Here is a 14358-nt window from a genome sequence, read left to right as displayed (position 1 = left end):
TAATCTGGTCACTGATAATTACCTGCTTTGAAGGAGAGTTCATCTTGTTCCTGGCCATCATAATCATAGAGAGCACGGACACGGACCCCGCCCCCGCCCCCGGCCCCAGCCCCGGCCCCGGCGCCTTTCCCAGTGCTGGAATCATCTTCGAATGAATTCCCGTTTCCACCGTTTTCATTGCCGGAGTACGTAGCGGGTTGCTCGTCATCGGACCACTCAGTCGAGTAAGCTTGGTTTTTATCATAGCTGCTCACACTGGAGGATAGAGAAAATGCAGGGTGAAATTTGATGACCCCCAAAACAAAATATTAAACACATTTCTAAAGAAAAAGTCTCTCTTATTGTCAGCAAAATCCCATGAAAAGGTTAAAACCAACAATGAATTGATCCTACTAACAATGCTATTGAGCTAAAATTATTAAAAACACATCATTAAGCCTCACTGTTGCACTGGGAGACATCTCCTTTCATTATGATGAACATGGGCACTGTAGTTTATTTTGAATTGATCCCACATACACCATCCTGCTGCTTTAAATACTCACTAGCATCTGCAGCTGAAAATTGCCCCCACAAATGCACTTTTTATTCCTGTATAAGTAACATGTATAAAACTACAGTGCCCTGCTATTTTAGGAAATTATATTTGTCACAAAATATAATGTCCTGATTAAATAGATTGTGCTTCGATGTGATTAATTTGATTGTAAACAGTAGATTCCTTGAACTAACCTGCTACGATCACCAGGTGGAGCCACATGGTCAGTGCTCGGAGTGGGTGGGGCGCCGTCTGGTTTCTTCTTCTTTGGGGGAGCACTGGCCTGGTCTGGGTTGTATTCCTGGAGATGAAAGTGAAAAGAAAGACATCAAAGCAGAATAAAGAAACGTAGTAAACGAAAAGAAGAGGTTCCTTATGTGTTTGTTTGAAAGTTTAATGTTGTACCTCAAATGCAGGCCAGTTCATATGCATCCCAGGGCCGTGGTTGTTGCTGAACCACTTCAGGTCCTCTTGTGTGTTTGCAGCCAAGATTGTGCGCTCCAGCTCTCTGTATATTGCGCCATAGCTGAGTAGAGGAAAATGGAACAAATAGCGACAATGAAAGTGCCACAAGAGACCTGGGGTTGCTGCCAATTTGGCAACAGAACCCAACCCACAATGTAGTTCAAAATCTGGGTTGAGAGAGATCCAACACTGGGTCATGACAAAACTCGAGTGTCTCCCTGAGTTTTTTGCTGAAGCTGAAGCCCTGAACAGCTGAAGTGTTTGACCTGAATAATCCCAATAATCCATAATGAGGATATTACGGTCTTTGTTGCTACAGTTTTCACAAATCTCTGCAGTGTGTAATAGATAGATATATAGATAGACTTTTTTAATCCCGAAGGGAAATTGGGTCAATTGGGTAATAGATTACAAAGGGCACGTTTTTACATATTAATATAGTCAGAAAATATTACTACATTCATAGAATTTGGCACAAACAGAAAGGTGGAACAGTAACTTAATGGATGCTTTGTTAGACTGAAAGAAGAGGCTATGTTTTTCATTAAAGGCCATGATAGATGTAATGTCTAGCAGTGGAGCCTTTATGCAGTTTTATTCAGTGAGTCTGGAGGAATATTTAATTTGTGCCTGTTTAAATTCAAGCCAATACAACCTCTTAAGAACACACTGTACTGCTCTTTTTGGATAGGAAGTGTGACAGGTATATAGCAAAAGTGGAAAAACAGATTTAAAATGTATTTAAGAAGATAAACTAAAACCTCACTTGCACTGCAGTCATCGTGATCATACTGAATCCAGAAAATACACACATACTATAATAACATTTTCTTTTTTGCTTATAATGACTTTCTCATTAACCTTAACAAACCAATTTGTTAATTCTATTTTCAGTGGGCATTTCTTATAGCTGTAGTAAGTAATATGCATTCACAGTGTGTCTAATATTTGGAATTTGGATTCTTATAAGGGAAATATGGCAATACATTCTGAGAGAACTCACTGCTTTTTTTCTTTTTTGTGTATAAATATGAGTTTTACGCCAAAAGAGGAAAGCGCACTGGATTCAGAGATAAATATAATGAAAAAAGAACATACAATTATTATGCTTGGGTGCATCTATCTTATCTCATGTAGCGCACAATAGACACCCAGAAAAACGTTTTATCTTAAAACTGAGCTATCACATGTTTTCTTACAGCCGTTCATGGCAACACAGGTAAGGTCATGAATAGTAAAGGAGTGTGACATGGCTGAAATTAATCAAAACCAACATGAATGATGAAACCAGTCAGGAGGAACGACAATGCAATCCTCTAAACAGAAAAGGGCTAGAAACATCCATGGCAACCATTTGGTTAAAGAACCTGAAAATCACTTTTCCATGGGTCCCAGCTTTGTTGTTATGTGCAGGTTAAAAACAGAAAAAACAGCCAAGAATATGACAAAGATTCCCTCTGAACAAAATTCAGTTTGGCAGAAACGTCATTGACTGAATCATCAATTAATTAACACTGTGAGTCTGAGCGCTAATGGGAAATGCATGCCTGGTTGAGAAGTGTGTTGAGATTAATCAATTTGAAGTAAACTGTAGTGAATGTGACACAACAAATCATACTAATCTAATACAAATTTGTTTACAATGTGAATTTTTCTTATAAAAAATAAAAGCACAGCATGCAATAATGCAAACTTTACTTATGTTGCATACAGTACCACTAAGAAAAGTCATTTATTCACTGAAATTACATCTGAATAAGGGGGAAGATGCAAGATTCGATACTGTAGCAAGAAACATACACAGATGGTGGTAAAACAGGAGAATATTCAGTGTATAAAAATGGGATCAATGTATGTGTAAAATCACTTTCTACGGTCTGTTTTACCTCTCATACAGACATTTACTGAGTCATAAGTCAGAGAAAACACAGTCAGCAATCCAGCAGCTCTATGAAACAAAAAACCCTAGGCTCCTTCAGCCTGACTGACCTTTGGTTCTCGGTGAGGTTAAGATGGCGTTTGATGTCCAGCAGGGCCTCCTTGAGGAAGGTCAGCCTCTTGACTTCATGCTGCTGGCACTGGTCAAACACCTGCTCCATGCTCTCCATGTACTGCGGGGTGCACTTGTTCAGCTCCTCCAGAGACTTATCATACTTTTCTTTAGCCTGAGACAGAAAACAGAAGAACACACTGATGACTAAAGTCTCTGTGGAAAATAAACTGGGCTGAACGAACCAGCAATGGTTTTATTATTTTTTATCTCAAAAGCTGGCTTATTCTTATTCGTACCTTGATATTCTGTTACTAAATTGATCCCAAATGTATATGCCCCAACAAAACTTAAATAGACCTTTAAGCTTGCACTGTTCATTTTTAAAAAGGGTTGTAAGGTATATCGTGGTGTTGTGAAACTAAATATCTGTTCCAATAACCAAAAATATATCACATTGAAAATACAAAAAAAACCCTTTGCCTTCACACTGCATAAATCTATCTCAAAGTAAGATCTTAAAGTGTTTATTTGAATAAGACTATGTCAAAAGCCTGATCAATTAGCCTGATCAATAGTCATTTAAAAGCCTTGCCACAGAGCCTGGACCAGCAAGATAAGACAAGATACATTATGTCTGTTTGCATAGAAACATTCATCTACTGACCAGTGTAACAAAAAGTACAAATATTTTAGTGGAATGTGTCGTGGATACATATCAGCAGATAGATGTGTTATATACGTTTATGATTGTGTGTATGTTTGAATAGAGAGCGTGTCCTTGGCAGCAACGTATTACCAAAGGTGCTCATGACTTGTTTTGTCTTGATTTTATTCTTGACATCTTTTTTTTTCACTGGCCTCAAACTAAACAAATGAAAATACTTTTATCCCATTGCCTCTGTTTCCAGCCTTCTTCTCACCTTCTGCGAATCCTGTTTGCATTTGTCCACTTTCTCGTGGAGTTTCTTCTGCTGGTCTGGCGTGACAGAAGCCTCAGTCTTGCCGTTGGCCTCTCTGGCTGCAGCCAGCTTCTCCTCCTTGCAGGCCATGTGGTACCCTTTCTTAGCTGTCTCCATCTGTATGTCCAAATGCAGGCATTGTCAGTATCTCAAACACATTAACTGATTTGACCAAAGGAACACAAGGGAGTCACTTATACTCATGTAAAAGCAGGAATGACCTTGTCGAGACAGGCTACTCTGGTTTAATGTAATCAGTATGTATAACTACATAAATATTATTACGTCCTTCTATCCAGGACCACAGTTGTATTTTGTTACTTAGGACAAAAACACAAAGCCAGAACAAGTAGAGTCCCTTTTTTTTTTTTTTTAAATATCAATGCATAAGAAAGGAATTCAGTTCCATTAAGGCAAGACCCAGTCAGACCTGTCTAGGGTCTAAGTCCACTCATATTATACAGAGCCCCAAAGCAACAGCCAAAACAGCCCTTCAAATGAGTGAAATAAAGGGGAAATTCAACCTTGAACACAGTGCTATAACAATGGTTTTAGGCAGTGAAGCCAGTATCTACAAAGTGTCTCCCTAAGCTGGAAATCAAGACTTGGTCCACTGACAATTAATTAGTGACTAACTCTGTTGCCACAGAGAGTTTTTGTTTAAAACATCACATGAAAATGAATTGTAAATCAGGAAATTTGCCAGTAAAACCACCAGGGGTGCAGCCACAGACAGTGTAATGGAGAAGCTCCAGGAATGGCCTCTCGATGAAATCATTAGTACAGCGTACCTCTCTGCTGTTCAGGGATTTGTTCAAGTTCAGAAACTGAAATTTAAACCTGCAATAACGGATTTCTTGTCCACTAGGGGGCAGGGGAAACAACTTGTGAAATTGTTATCATTAATTTGAGTAGTGTTTCTGGTGAATACAAGTCCTCCCCTAGCTCTGTTTTTGGTCTGCACCAGCTCCTGTGGCTACTTAGTTGCTAAATTCTCCACTATGTTGACCAGTTTTCTCTGTCTGTATCAAAACAGTAAAGTTGCAGGCCGGACAGCAAAACAATGAGCTGAAACCTGCTAAGCTCTGTAAAGCAGAGGGAAGCTGCAGATTTGGGTGATCATCATTGTTTTCACATTGTTTTCACATTTTTGATCATCATTTATTACATTATTATAATAAAAATATAAATTATAGATGCATTTAATGTCCAATATTAAAGAAGCAACAGGAATTCTATTGTAATCAATAAATCATTGATTTAAAAACTACTTCAAAGGCCTGGTGTCACTTTTGTATTCAAATTTTTCTTCCTGTATATATTATGTTATAAGGAGTTCGGTCTAGACCTGCTCCATTTGAAAAGTGTCCTGAGATAACTGTGTAATCTGTTATGAATTGGCGCTATACAAATAAAATTGAATTTTTATGTTGATGTGTGAGGAGACGTTACAATACTGATATGACCCAAAGCAACACAACAACATCACAAGCTGTAGTGTGAGTCAGAAAGAACCAGAAAGAAGCTCATGTATGTCATATTACATTCATTACGTGGCTACAACTTGTTCTATTACACCAAGGATAAAGATGAAACATAATTTGTTTCCATCCCCCTCACCTCCTTGAGCTTTTTGGCCCACGGTTTCTGAGCCTTCTTGAAGCCTTCGTCTGCCTCCTTGGCCTCTTTGAAGCCTCCGATAATTTGCTTGTGATAGGCTTCCTTCTGCCAGTTCTTCACTCTCTCTACGTCATCGTTCACCAGGTTGTTCTTCACTTCTTGGTGCAGCTCACTCACCTTCTCTGCCTCAGTCATCACAGCCAACCAGGCTCTCTCCACAGAGCCGTACTGTGGGCCTGGGGGTCGGACAAAACGATTCAATCCAGTTAAAAACTTCAGAGCAATAACCCGCGGCCAAATATTACCACAAGGCAAAGATCACACTGTGTAAATGGAGCTTTGGCAAATTGGAAGACAATGTGAAGCACTACTTTGTTGAGCTGTTTATTTTATTGACTCAGTCCCACATGCTGACCTTTCTCAATGAGCTGCCTCCATCTCTTGGACCATGCAGTTAGCTGATCACCATAGGCTTTTTCTATCTTGGCACGTTCCTGCAAGCAGCCCATAAGGTCATTGCAGAGCCGATGGCCGTCATCAAATCTCTTGACAGCACGTTTGTAGTTCCCCACCTGAGGACAGACAGATGGATAGACTGAAGGAACAGAAAACAAATCTCTTTACATATGTCACATTAGAAAAAAACATACACAAAAAACTGATGATATATATGATACATATATGGTAAAATGAGGGAAGATGCTCCCCTTAAGAAAATTGTTTATTGAAGAAAAGCTTTTCGAATGCAGTATGTACAGTACGATTGTGCATTGAGTATTAAATGCAATTGTTATAGGGGTCGTTTTTGATACAGGCAACTGATTTTAGGTATGTGCAGGTTTTATAATTTATAAAAGGAATGCTATTTAATCACCATTCATTACATTATTTTTTTACTGACTGAGTAAAAGAAGATATTTTTGAAAAGCCATGGTTCATATAATATAATATTAGGCTGCTTTAATGAGATTTAGCTTTGAAATGAAACACAAACAATATTTCAATTCTGTTACTATTTCTACATATTAAAGCGACTTCTATGGAACAGTCATGGTTTATTCTTCACTAATAATTTTTTATTTGAATTCTAATTATGCTGTAAGCAAACAAACCCATTTTACTCTATAATGCAGTGTGTTATTTTAAATCCGAGCAAGAAACAGCTTTAGCCACATTCATTTTCTCAATAAAGGCATCAAAGCTACATTTTTATATCCTTCTCAGTCAAACACACCAGTGTTCAGACTTTTCCTTTAGATCTTGCCACCTTAAGGAAGACCGCCTTAAAAAAACAGTGGCAGGCCATGTGGCTCCGCCCCTTCAGTGCCTGCAGGGGGCGTGAGCTCATGGTGCATGATGAAGGGAGGCTAGTGAGGGGGACGGGGGTTGCTCGTGCCTGTGCATGTGTAGTTATGCAATGACATGGGCTTGTGTTTGTGTGTGTATGTGAATGTGTGGTATCTGAGTGTGTGTGTGTGTGTGTGTGTGTGTGTGTGTGTGCACAAACTGTAACTGCTTTAATCCTCTTGAGTGGTGTAATGCAGGCAGACAGATTCTCAGGGATAGACGACGAGGTGGAGACAGAAATACATAGAAACCAAAGACTGCTTATGCTTTATATACATACAGTCATATATAATCACAGACACAACTCACAGAGAGCCTATCTGATGTGTTCGCTGGCTGCAGAGCTGCACTGTGATTGGTCCTGACATGAGCATGCATGTGTGGTTACTGTTTGAGATGAGAGAGCTGCAGGGAGGCAGTGAGACAGGTGTGTGACGGTATGAGTTTTGGCCTGTGTGACAGACTGCCAAGTCACACCAACAACAACACGCAGGTGGACTGGTTGTACATACAAAAACACACTGAAGCTCTTGTGTTTGCACCAGAATTCAACAGCGTGTTGATTGTTCCATGGTTTGGATAAGTTTGATTGTGTTTCTCAGCCCAAAAGTGTTTAAGTGTATTTTCTGGCATTTGTAAGCCATGAGCTGACCAGAGCTGTGTTGCCAGTATACAGATGCTATAGGCAGGTGCATGTGGTGAAAGGCCGCCTCAGAGCGGCTGATGACTGAGGCTCTTTGTCTGTGTGTCCATGGCTAAGAGCCATTATACAAAGAAGACTCTGTACTGAGGGAATTCATTAACGCTAATTTGGTGCACACACACACACACACACACACACACACACACACACACACACACACACACACACACACACACACACACACACAGTGCAGCTCAACACAAGTGAAGATTGATAGAACTTGTATGATGTCTATATTTGTGGCGATGTGTCCTGTGATCACACAATTGGATTTGATTGTGATGAACAATACATATACTGACAAAGGTATTGCAACACTCTCTTAAGAAAGAGAATTATTACTTGTAGGGGTATTTAACACATGTCCATCTCATTCATTCATTCATTTAGTAAATGGTGGATGCCCATTTACTCATTTTCTTCATGGCCATGTATATGCACTTTTTGTATATATAGTTTTTCATAGCTTCTGTGTGCCGGGGAAAAAGATACACAAGAAAATCAACAATATAAATTAGGCCAAGACTTTGTAGCTCGTACTTTTGACATACTATGAGTATTTCTATTTTCATCATTTCAAACTTTAATGTATGTTTTTACTTGGCACTGTGACCAAAAGTACAGACACTGCAACTTTCCATTCACATAAAAGATTTTTAGCTGCACACCCTGATAGCTTACCTAGTGGAACTGGCACCCCATGCGCTGTAGGGCTGGGACCTTGCTGCACCACCTATGGGTTTGAATCTGACCTGTGGCCCTTTGATGTGTGTCATCATGAAGGCAAATTCCCAATTGGGTCACCTTTAAAAGGCTCTTAATTTAAAGCAATAGTTCGACCTTTTGGGAAACTTTCCCTTCGATAATAGGATGAGAAGATTGATACCACCCTCTTATCTGTATGTTAAATATGAAACCACAACCAGCCACTTGTTAGCATAGCTTAGCATAAAGTGTAAAAACAAGGCAGATTTGAGAGTATTATCAATCTTCTCATCTCAGCATGAAATGGAGTAAGCGTATTTCCCAAAAGGTCAAACTATTGCTTAAAAGCGTAAAGTCACGCTAATTTGTTTTTTCCTGCATTTCTTAATCAACATCAGGAGAACTGACCCACTGCTTTGAACCTCAACAGGTATCAAATACCATCGCTATCCCTTCTGAGACTAATTGTCCTGTAAAAGCTCAGTGACACTAATCTCATTTGCATGGTTTCAGCTGTGACTCTGTTGGGCTTCAGAAGCAAGATCAATACAAGGCAAAGAGAGGGTAACGGCTTGGGGCTGCAGGTTGACAACTCATCAGAACAGAGATGACAGTGTGTCTGTACCTCCCAGAAGCTGTCCATGGTGTCGTCAGCACCTGCACTTTCATCGTAGGAGCCAGACATTTTCCTGGATGTGGCAAAGCACTCTAATGACTAAACCTGTCCTCTGCAGCAGAGCTGGGTTCCTCATGCACTGAAAGAGACAAAGAGAGAACAACAATGTGAGACAGTACACAAATGCAGACACAAAGCAGTACAGTGGAGTGCATTAACATGGCCAAGCCTCTCTCTAACACTGAGGTAAAAGCAATGTAGCAATTTTTCCCTGCCAACTGGAGGGAACCTTTCAGTGTGAGGGTTTCTATTTGAGACGTTTATAATAATGAGATAAAAATAGTCTCCTTCGCCATGCATACAGCGCCGTGCCCTGAGGAATGAGAAGGGGCATCTTATATTGGCGTGTCCTAGAAAAGACACCAGAGAGAGTGAAGCATCACTGCCATCACACAGCTCTGACCCTGAATCCCTCCACAGGGCAAATACTCATTCTTATGACACGTTTCATCTGAGAAACACACAATACATATGCTACACTGCGTACAGCAGTCCAGAATGTAGCTTGCGTGTAAACGTGTAATTGCGATCGTTATTATCATTACTGTTACTATATATTTGCTTTGTCAATCCTGTCAGTTATTGCTATTTTGCAGTGTAGATGGTATGTTTTGTGTGTCATCCTTGTCCTTTATCTGTCTTTGTATATTGAATCTCTGCCTATAAGAATAGAGACATGAAAAACTATACTATTGACTAAACTACTGACCTAAATTGTCAATCAAATATGTTTTCTAATTAAATCTAAGTTGATAAAAAACATTGTGTAACAGCAACCTTAAGATAGAATGGAAACAGATACACTGAAACAAGATCAACACACCGAGGCTCAGTCGTCCCTTAATGATGTTATTTAATCACCTATTACTTCTTAAGCCAACAGAATACAGTTCCTGCTGGATCTCCTCCAGTGTTTAAGGTGATTTATATTTATTTGTTTGACGTGTGGTCGATATCTTACCACCACGGTTAAAACAGAAGAGGCTGCAAGATGCTTTATTGTTATTGAACTCTGTTGGAAGCCTAATCCATTTTGCTCACATGACTAATGGCTTTCCCTTGACAGAGAGCTCTTCATTGAACAGCAACAACCAATAAGACCATATATTGTATGTGTCTAATAATAATGAAGTTCTGTTGATAATGCTCCTGCTCTGACATGCTTTCTTGGTCTCAACAATTAAATTGCGTTGATTGTGGTTCTTATCTAATTCTGCACATGGTCCAATAGTGCAAAACGCAACTTTATAATAGCTTTTAATTAAAATGATAAAGAGTTTTGCAAAATCTTAATAAGAGCACAGTGTAATAATTGATTGATTCTTAGTATTCACAGTCCAAATTAAGTGTTAGCTAAGCGTGCTAGGTAGAGGTCAATGCAGATGAAGGATGACTTGTGGCCATTTCAGAATATAAGCTGAGTCTGCACTCTACAGTCTGACGCATGACTAAGAATATTTTGTTCAAATATTACCAGGGCCCTCTTCATCCTTCAAACTCCTTCTGCATTCAAGTGCAAACTAATTCCTGCAACATCCTTCATCCCTGGAATGAGTCATGGAAAAATACGTTCAGCTCAATTTTGAACTGGCCTGTCCTCACTTTCCTTATACACAACATAACAACAAAATTGTCCTTGTGAGAAAAATAAGAGTCCTGAAACCACAGGGGCAGCTTATGAAGAGAAAGCATTCTTAGTAGCAGCACCCGCAACACACTCTGTTTTCACAAGGGGGTCTAGTCACCGAAATGTTAGCTGGGGAACATTTGTGCAAAGTGTTATTGGTTCTGGTTTCTGCTGCAGAACAGGCAATCTATTCCTGCTCGGTCAGTGTTTCTACAGAACATTGACTGATTTAACCAAGCTGTACTTTATCAAAGGCCTTGGTTACTGTCAGCAGCTATCACACCAGCCTGTGGGGCTCTTAACAGTCGAGGCTTTCAGACTGGCCATTTCAAGAGAACACCACACAAAATACCAAAGAACTATGATTCTATGATTTAGCTATTTCAGAGTCTGAATCAGAGACAACCTGAGCCTGCATAAGGATCAGCTGCGAGGTATTTTTGTGGTAATTCATCTTCACCTCCACAGCTCAGAGAATAAAAGCATTTTTCTGTGCACTCTATTCGTCTATCATACCTACAGGTTTTTAATACATTTGGAAACTGTTTCTATTCATAGGAAAAAACTGAATTTAGAGGACTAGTGAAGGTTTTTGCTAATCCAAAAGTTGGTGTCCTAATCCAGACCTAAAGATTATCTTTAAAGTAACGGCGTAGCCAAAGTAAACAAAGTTGAAGTATATAAGAACACACGTTTGTATTCCCTGCAGCACCTTCCACAGAATGTGTGACTCTAGATCAGTTGGGGCACACCCGTAGTAAATCCCTTTTTTGCCAAATCCACACAGCACCGAGAAGGCATGTTAGTCACCCTCACAAGCCGCTCCACAAACTCAACAATCTATACTTTACTTGCATCAACTACTACACACTCTGCACTATGGAAATGTGCAGGAGATTAATACCACTCATGTTTGTATGGTAAACATGAAGCTGCAGTCAGCAGCTGGTTAGCTTAGCTTAGCACAAAGACTGGAAACAGGGAAACAGTTAGCCTGGCTCAGGTAACAAACTCTACTGCCCAACACCTCGGAAACTCACTGATTAACATGTTATATTTAGTTGACTTAATTCGTACAAAAAAAAGAAGTGTAAAAAAGACAAGTTGTGGTTTTCCAGTCTTTATGCTAAACTAAGCTAAGCTAAACTAAGCCAAGCCATCTGGCTGTTGGCTGTAGCTTCATAATTACACAGACAGGAGAGTGGTTTTGATCTGTGTAGGGTATAATCTGTATGCATTTACTGAACATAAAAAAGGCAGGATAGTCTGAGTTCTTCTCTTCAGTAAATACAGACATTATCATAAAACGATCAAAAGTTTAAAATAGCATGGGCCTCAAATTCATATCTTATAGATAACAGTAAATAAAAAATGTGTTTTTATTTAGTTTTGTTTTTTTTAACCAAAAAAACCCAGACATATAAGACATACGATATAAAAACTCCACTATGTGATGCAAGAAGGCTCCATGCAGCTAAGCAGCCCGTAAAGTAGCACGTCTTAATTTCCGCAACAAACAAACAGCATTGGACCTGCTAGCTGTCTATCATCCGAGTCCTCCAATTAGCTTCCGCCTCTCCGTGACTACAACACCTAGAGACACCAAAGCCAGTTAAGCTCAGGCATGATGCCAGAATCCCAGCTCTAAAGAAAACCAGTGAAGCTTAGTTTAACCAAAACTCACACAACCAACATATCACTTGATGTTTAGAAAGCATTCGGACTGACACACAACAATTCCCAGATAGCGCTCCACACATTTCCTTAAATCGACGATCTCAAACTAGGCTGTAGTCGAATAATTCTGTAGCATTAATAATTGTATGTACATGTTTATGAAGGTGAAAAGACGACAAGAAAGATAAATTCTCCAAATTAAAAATATATATAAAAGGAATTGGCTCAAAAATCTTTATTTCTAAAGACATTGTGGACATAAAAGTCATTGGCCTTAGCTCACAGTTGTGGTCCATTGTGGGAGATCATGTGTCCCTTGAGATGGATAAAGGCGGGGGGTGGAAAGCATTGTAGAGAGGGGCTTACACTACAGTTATTGAGGTCAATCCACCTCAATGGCAGTAAACACACCTCCCATTCCCCAGGGTGTTAACTGGTGAAGTCATAGTAAAAACCAAGTACTGATTCTACTATTACTCAGGTTTTAGTTAAAGAAATGTGATATAAATGGGACCGAATAATGAAATAGGCCTGTATATAATGCAAGGACACAATATTATATTGGAAACTATACTGCATTCATAAGTCACATAAAAATAACAGCTTGTCTGTACAAGCCATATTTATCCATTTGGATGTATCTTTCAGTTTGAAACTGTTAACAACCCACTCACTGACCAGAACACTTCTATCAAAGCAATCCCTTTTGCGATTTAAGAGTCTGTTGCGACTGCAGAGGCGGCACTGCTGTCTGAAGCTGACTACTAAAATACTACAATTCAAACTTCTGCACATTTGTAAGTAATTGAACATTGTTCTGCACATTCACTTACCACGGTTGCCTCCATCTTTGAAAAAGAAAAACAATCCCGAAATTTGAAATCAAACACAACTCTTTAAAACGACTCCTCGTGGATGTATAGATTTGTAGTCCAAATATGTCCTTTACAGTTGGAACTTGCAAATTTTATTTTTGCAGCTTTGACCTCTGTGGCCAAACTGAACCTAGAGAGGACGATAAGTCTGACCAAACCAGCATGTCTCAGAGGCTGAGGGATAATCCTGCAGTGTGCCACTTGAATAGCTTTGGAGGGGGAGGGTGCTAGCTAGGAAGAAGAGCAAAGAAGCGGATAGGACGGGTGAGACACAGAGACAAAAAGTGGAGAGTGGAATGTGCTGTTGATATGAAACTAATTATGATATTAAGTACTGACAGCATAGCTTTCTGTGTAGGGACACGTGCAATAGAGTTTGTGTGGTTATGATACATAGGGTATATATGAGGAGTTTCCTAATATCAATTTCATCATAAATGCACTGCTGGCACATTCAGGACTGCACACCTGAGACTGAGCTCACAGCAACAGGATGCAACTAAATACTGCAGGTTCCTGATGAACATGAATGCTTTTAAGAGAGTTAAAGAGAACCCCTGATCCAGGTGAGACAAATGTTCCTGACATATTCAAGAGGTCCAGTGTTGACAAGCCTTCTAAAGCACTGAATGGGAACCACAACAAACATGTAAGCTTGTTACAATAAGAAGATTTCAGAGAGATAAACTAACTTTACTCCAGCACACTACCAAGCGCACTGTGTCCTGACCGATTAGACAACAGCGATTCAAAGACGGAGTTGCTGACCGAAAACTAATTTAGTGAATTTATTTCTCTCTAGTAATGTCAAGTCAAGGTTATTTATAGAGCACATTTAAAAACAACAAATGTTAATGAAAGAGACATAGGAATGATCAAATAAAAACATAAAAAAGTTATAAAAGCATGGAATATCTTGACAAATTTTGGGGTCGGGAGGTGGAATAGGGGATGAGTAGTTCAGAGAAGTAACCTGGTGCCAGTCCATGCAGTGCTTTAAAAACAAATAAAAGTAAAAAATCTGTTCTGTTCTTTACTGGTAACCAGTGGAGACCAGTATGGGGGAGATATGGTCTCTCTTCCTTGTACCAGTGCAGGCGAGATGGGGCTGACTGACTGATTCCTACATAGGGAGAATTGCAGTAGTCAAAGCAAGAGGAAATAAATAAAAAC

The 14358-nt window shown here is 39.5% G+C and overlaps 1 protein-coding gene across 6 annotated transcripts in view; it reads right to left on the bottom strand.

Moving 5' to 3' along the window:
• The window catches only part of pacsin1a (protein kinase C and casein kinase substrate in neurons 1a), a 33038-nt gene that overhangs the window by 3637 nt on the left and 15043 nt on the right, over window positions 1-14358 (bottom strand). For 5 of the 6 annotated variants that reach the window (XM_051425435.1, XM_051425436.1, XM_051425439.1 and 2 more), the window contains 8 exons: window positions 8956-9085; window positions 5991-6147; window positions 5576-5811; window positions 3917-4072; window positions 2993-3168; window positions 944-1064; window positions 733-839; window positions 23-255 (listed from right to left, as the gene is read on the bottom strand). In XM_051425435.1, coding sequence (XP_051281395.1) covers window positions 23-255; window positions 733-839; window positions 944-1064; window positions 2993-3168; window positions 3917-4072; window positions 5576-5811; window positions 5991-6147; window positions 8956-9015 — 1246 coding nt within the window. In that variant the 5' untranslated portion in view covers window positions 9016-9085. Of the gene's footprint in view, window positions 1-22; window positions 256-732; window positions 840-943; window positions 1065-2992; window positions 3169-3916; window positions 4073-5575; window positions 5812-5990; window positions 6148-8955; window positions 9086-13143; window positions 13367-14358 lie in introns of those variants that run through there. The other variant, XM_051425441.1, reaches the window with a different exon arrangement.

The sequence above is a fragment of the Dicentrarchus labrax genome, unplaced genomic scaffold (genome assembly GCF_905237075.1).
Source record: "Dicentrarchus labrax unplaced genomic scaffold, dlabrax2021, whole genome shotgun sequence".
Classification (NCBI taxonomy): Eukaryota; Metazoa; Chordata; class Actinopteri; family Moronidae; genus Dicentrarchus; species Dicentrarchus labrax.
The sequence above is the reverse complement of the archived record's forward strand: the minus strand, read 5'-3'. Positions and strand labels throughout refer to the sequence as shown.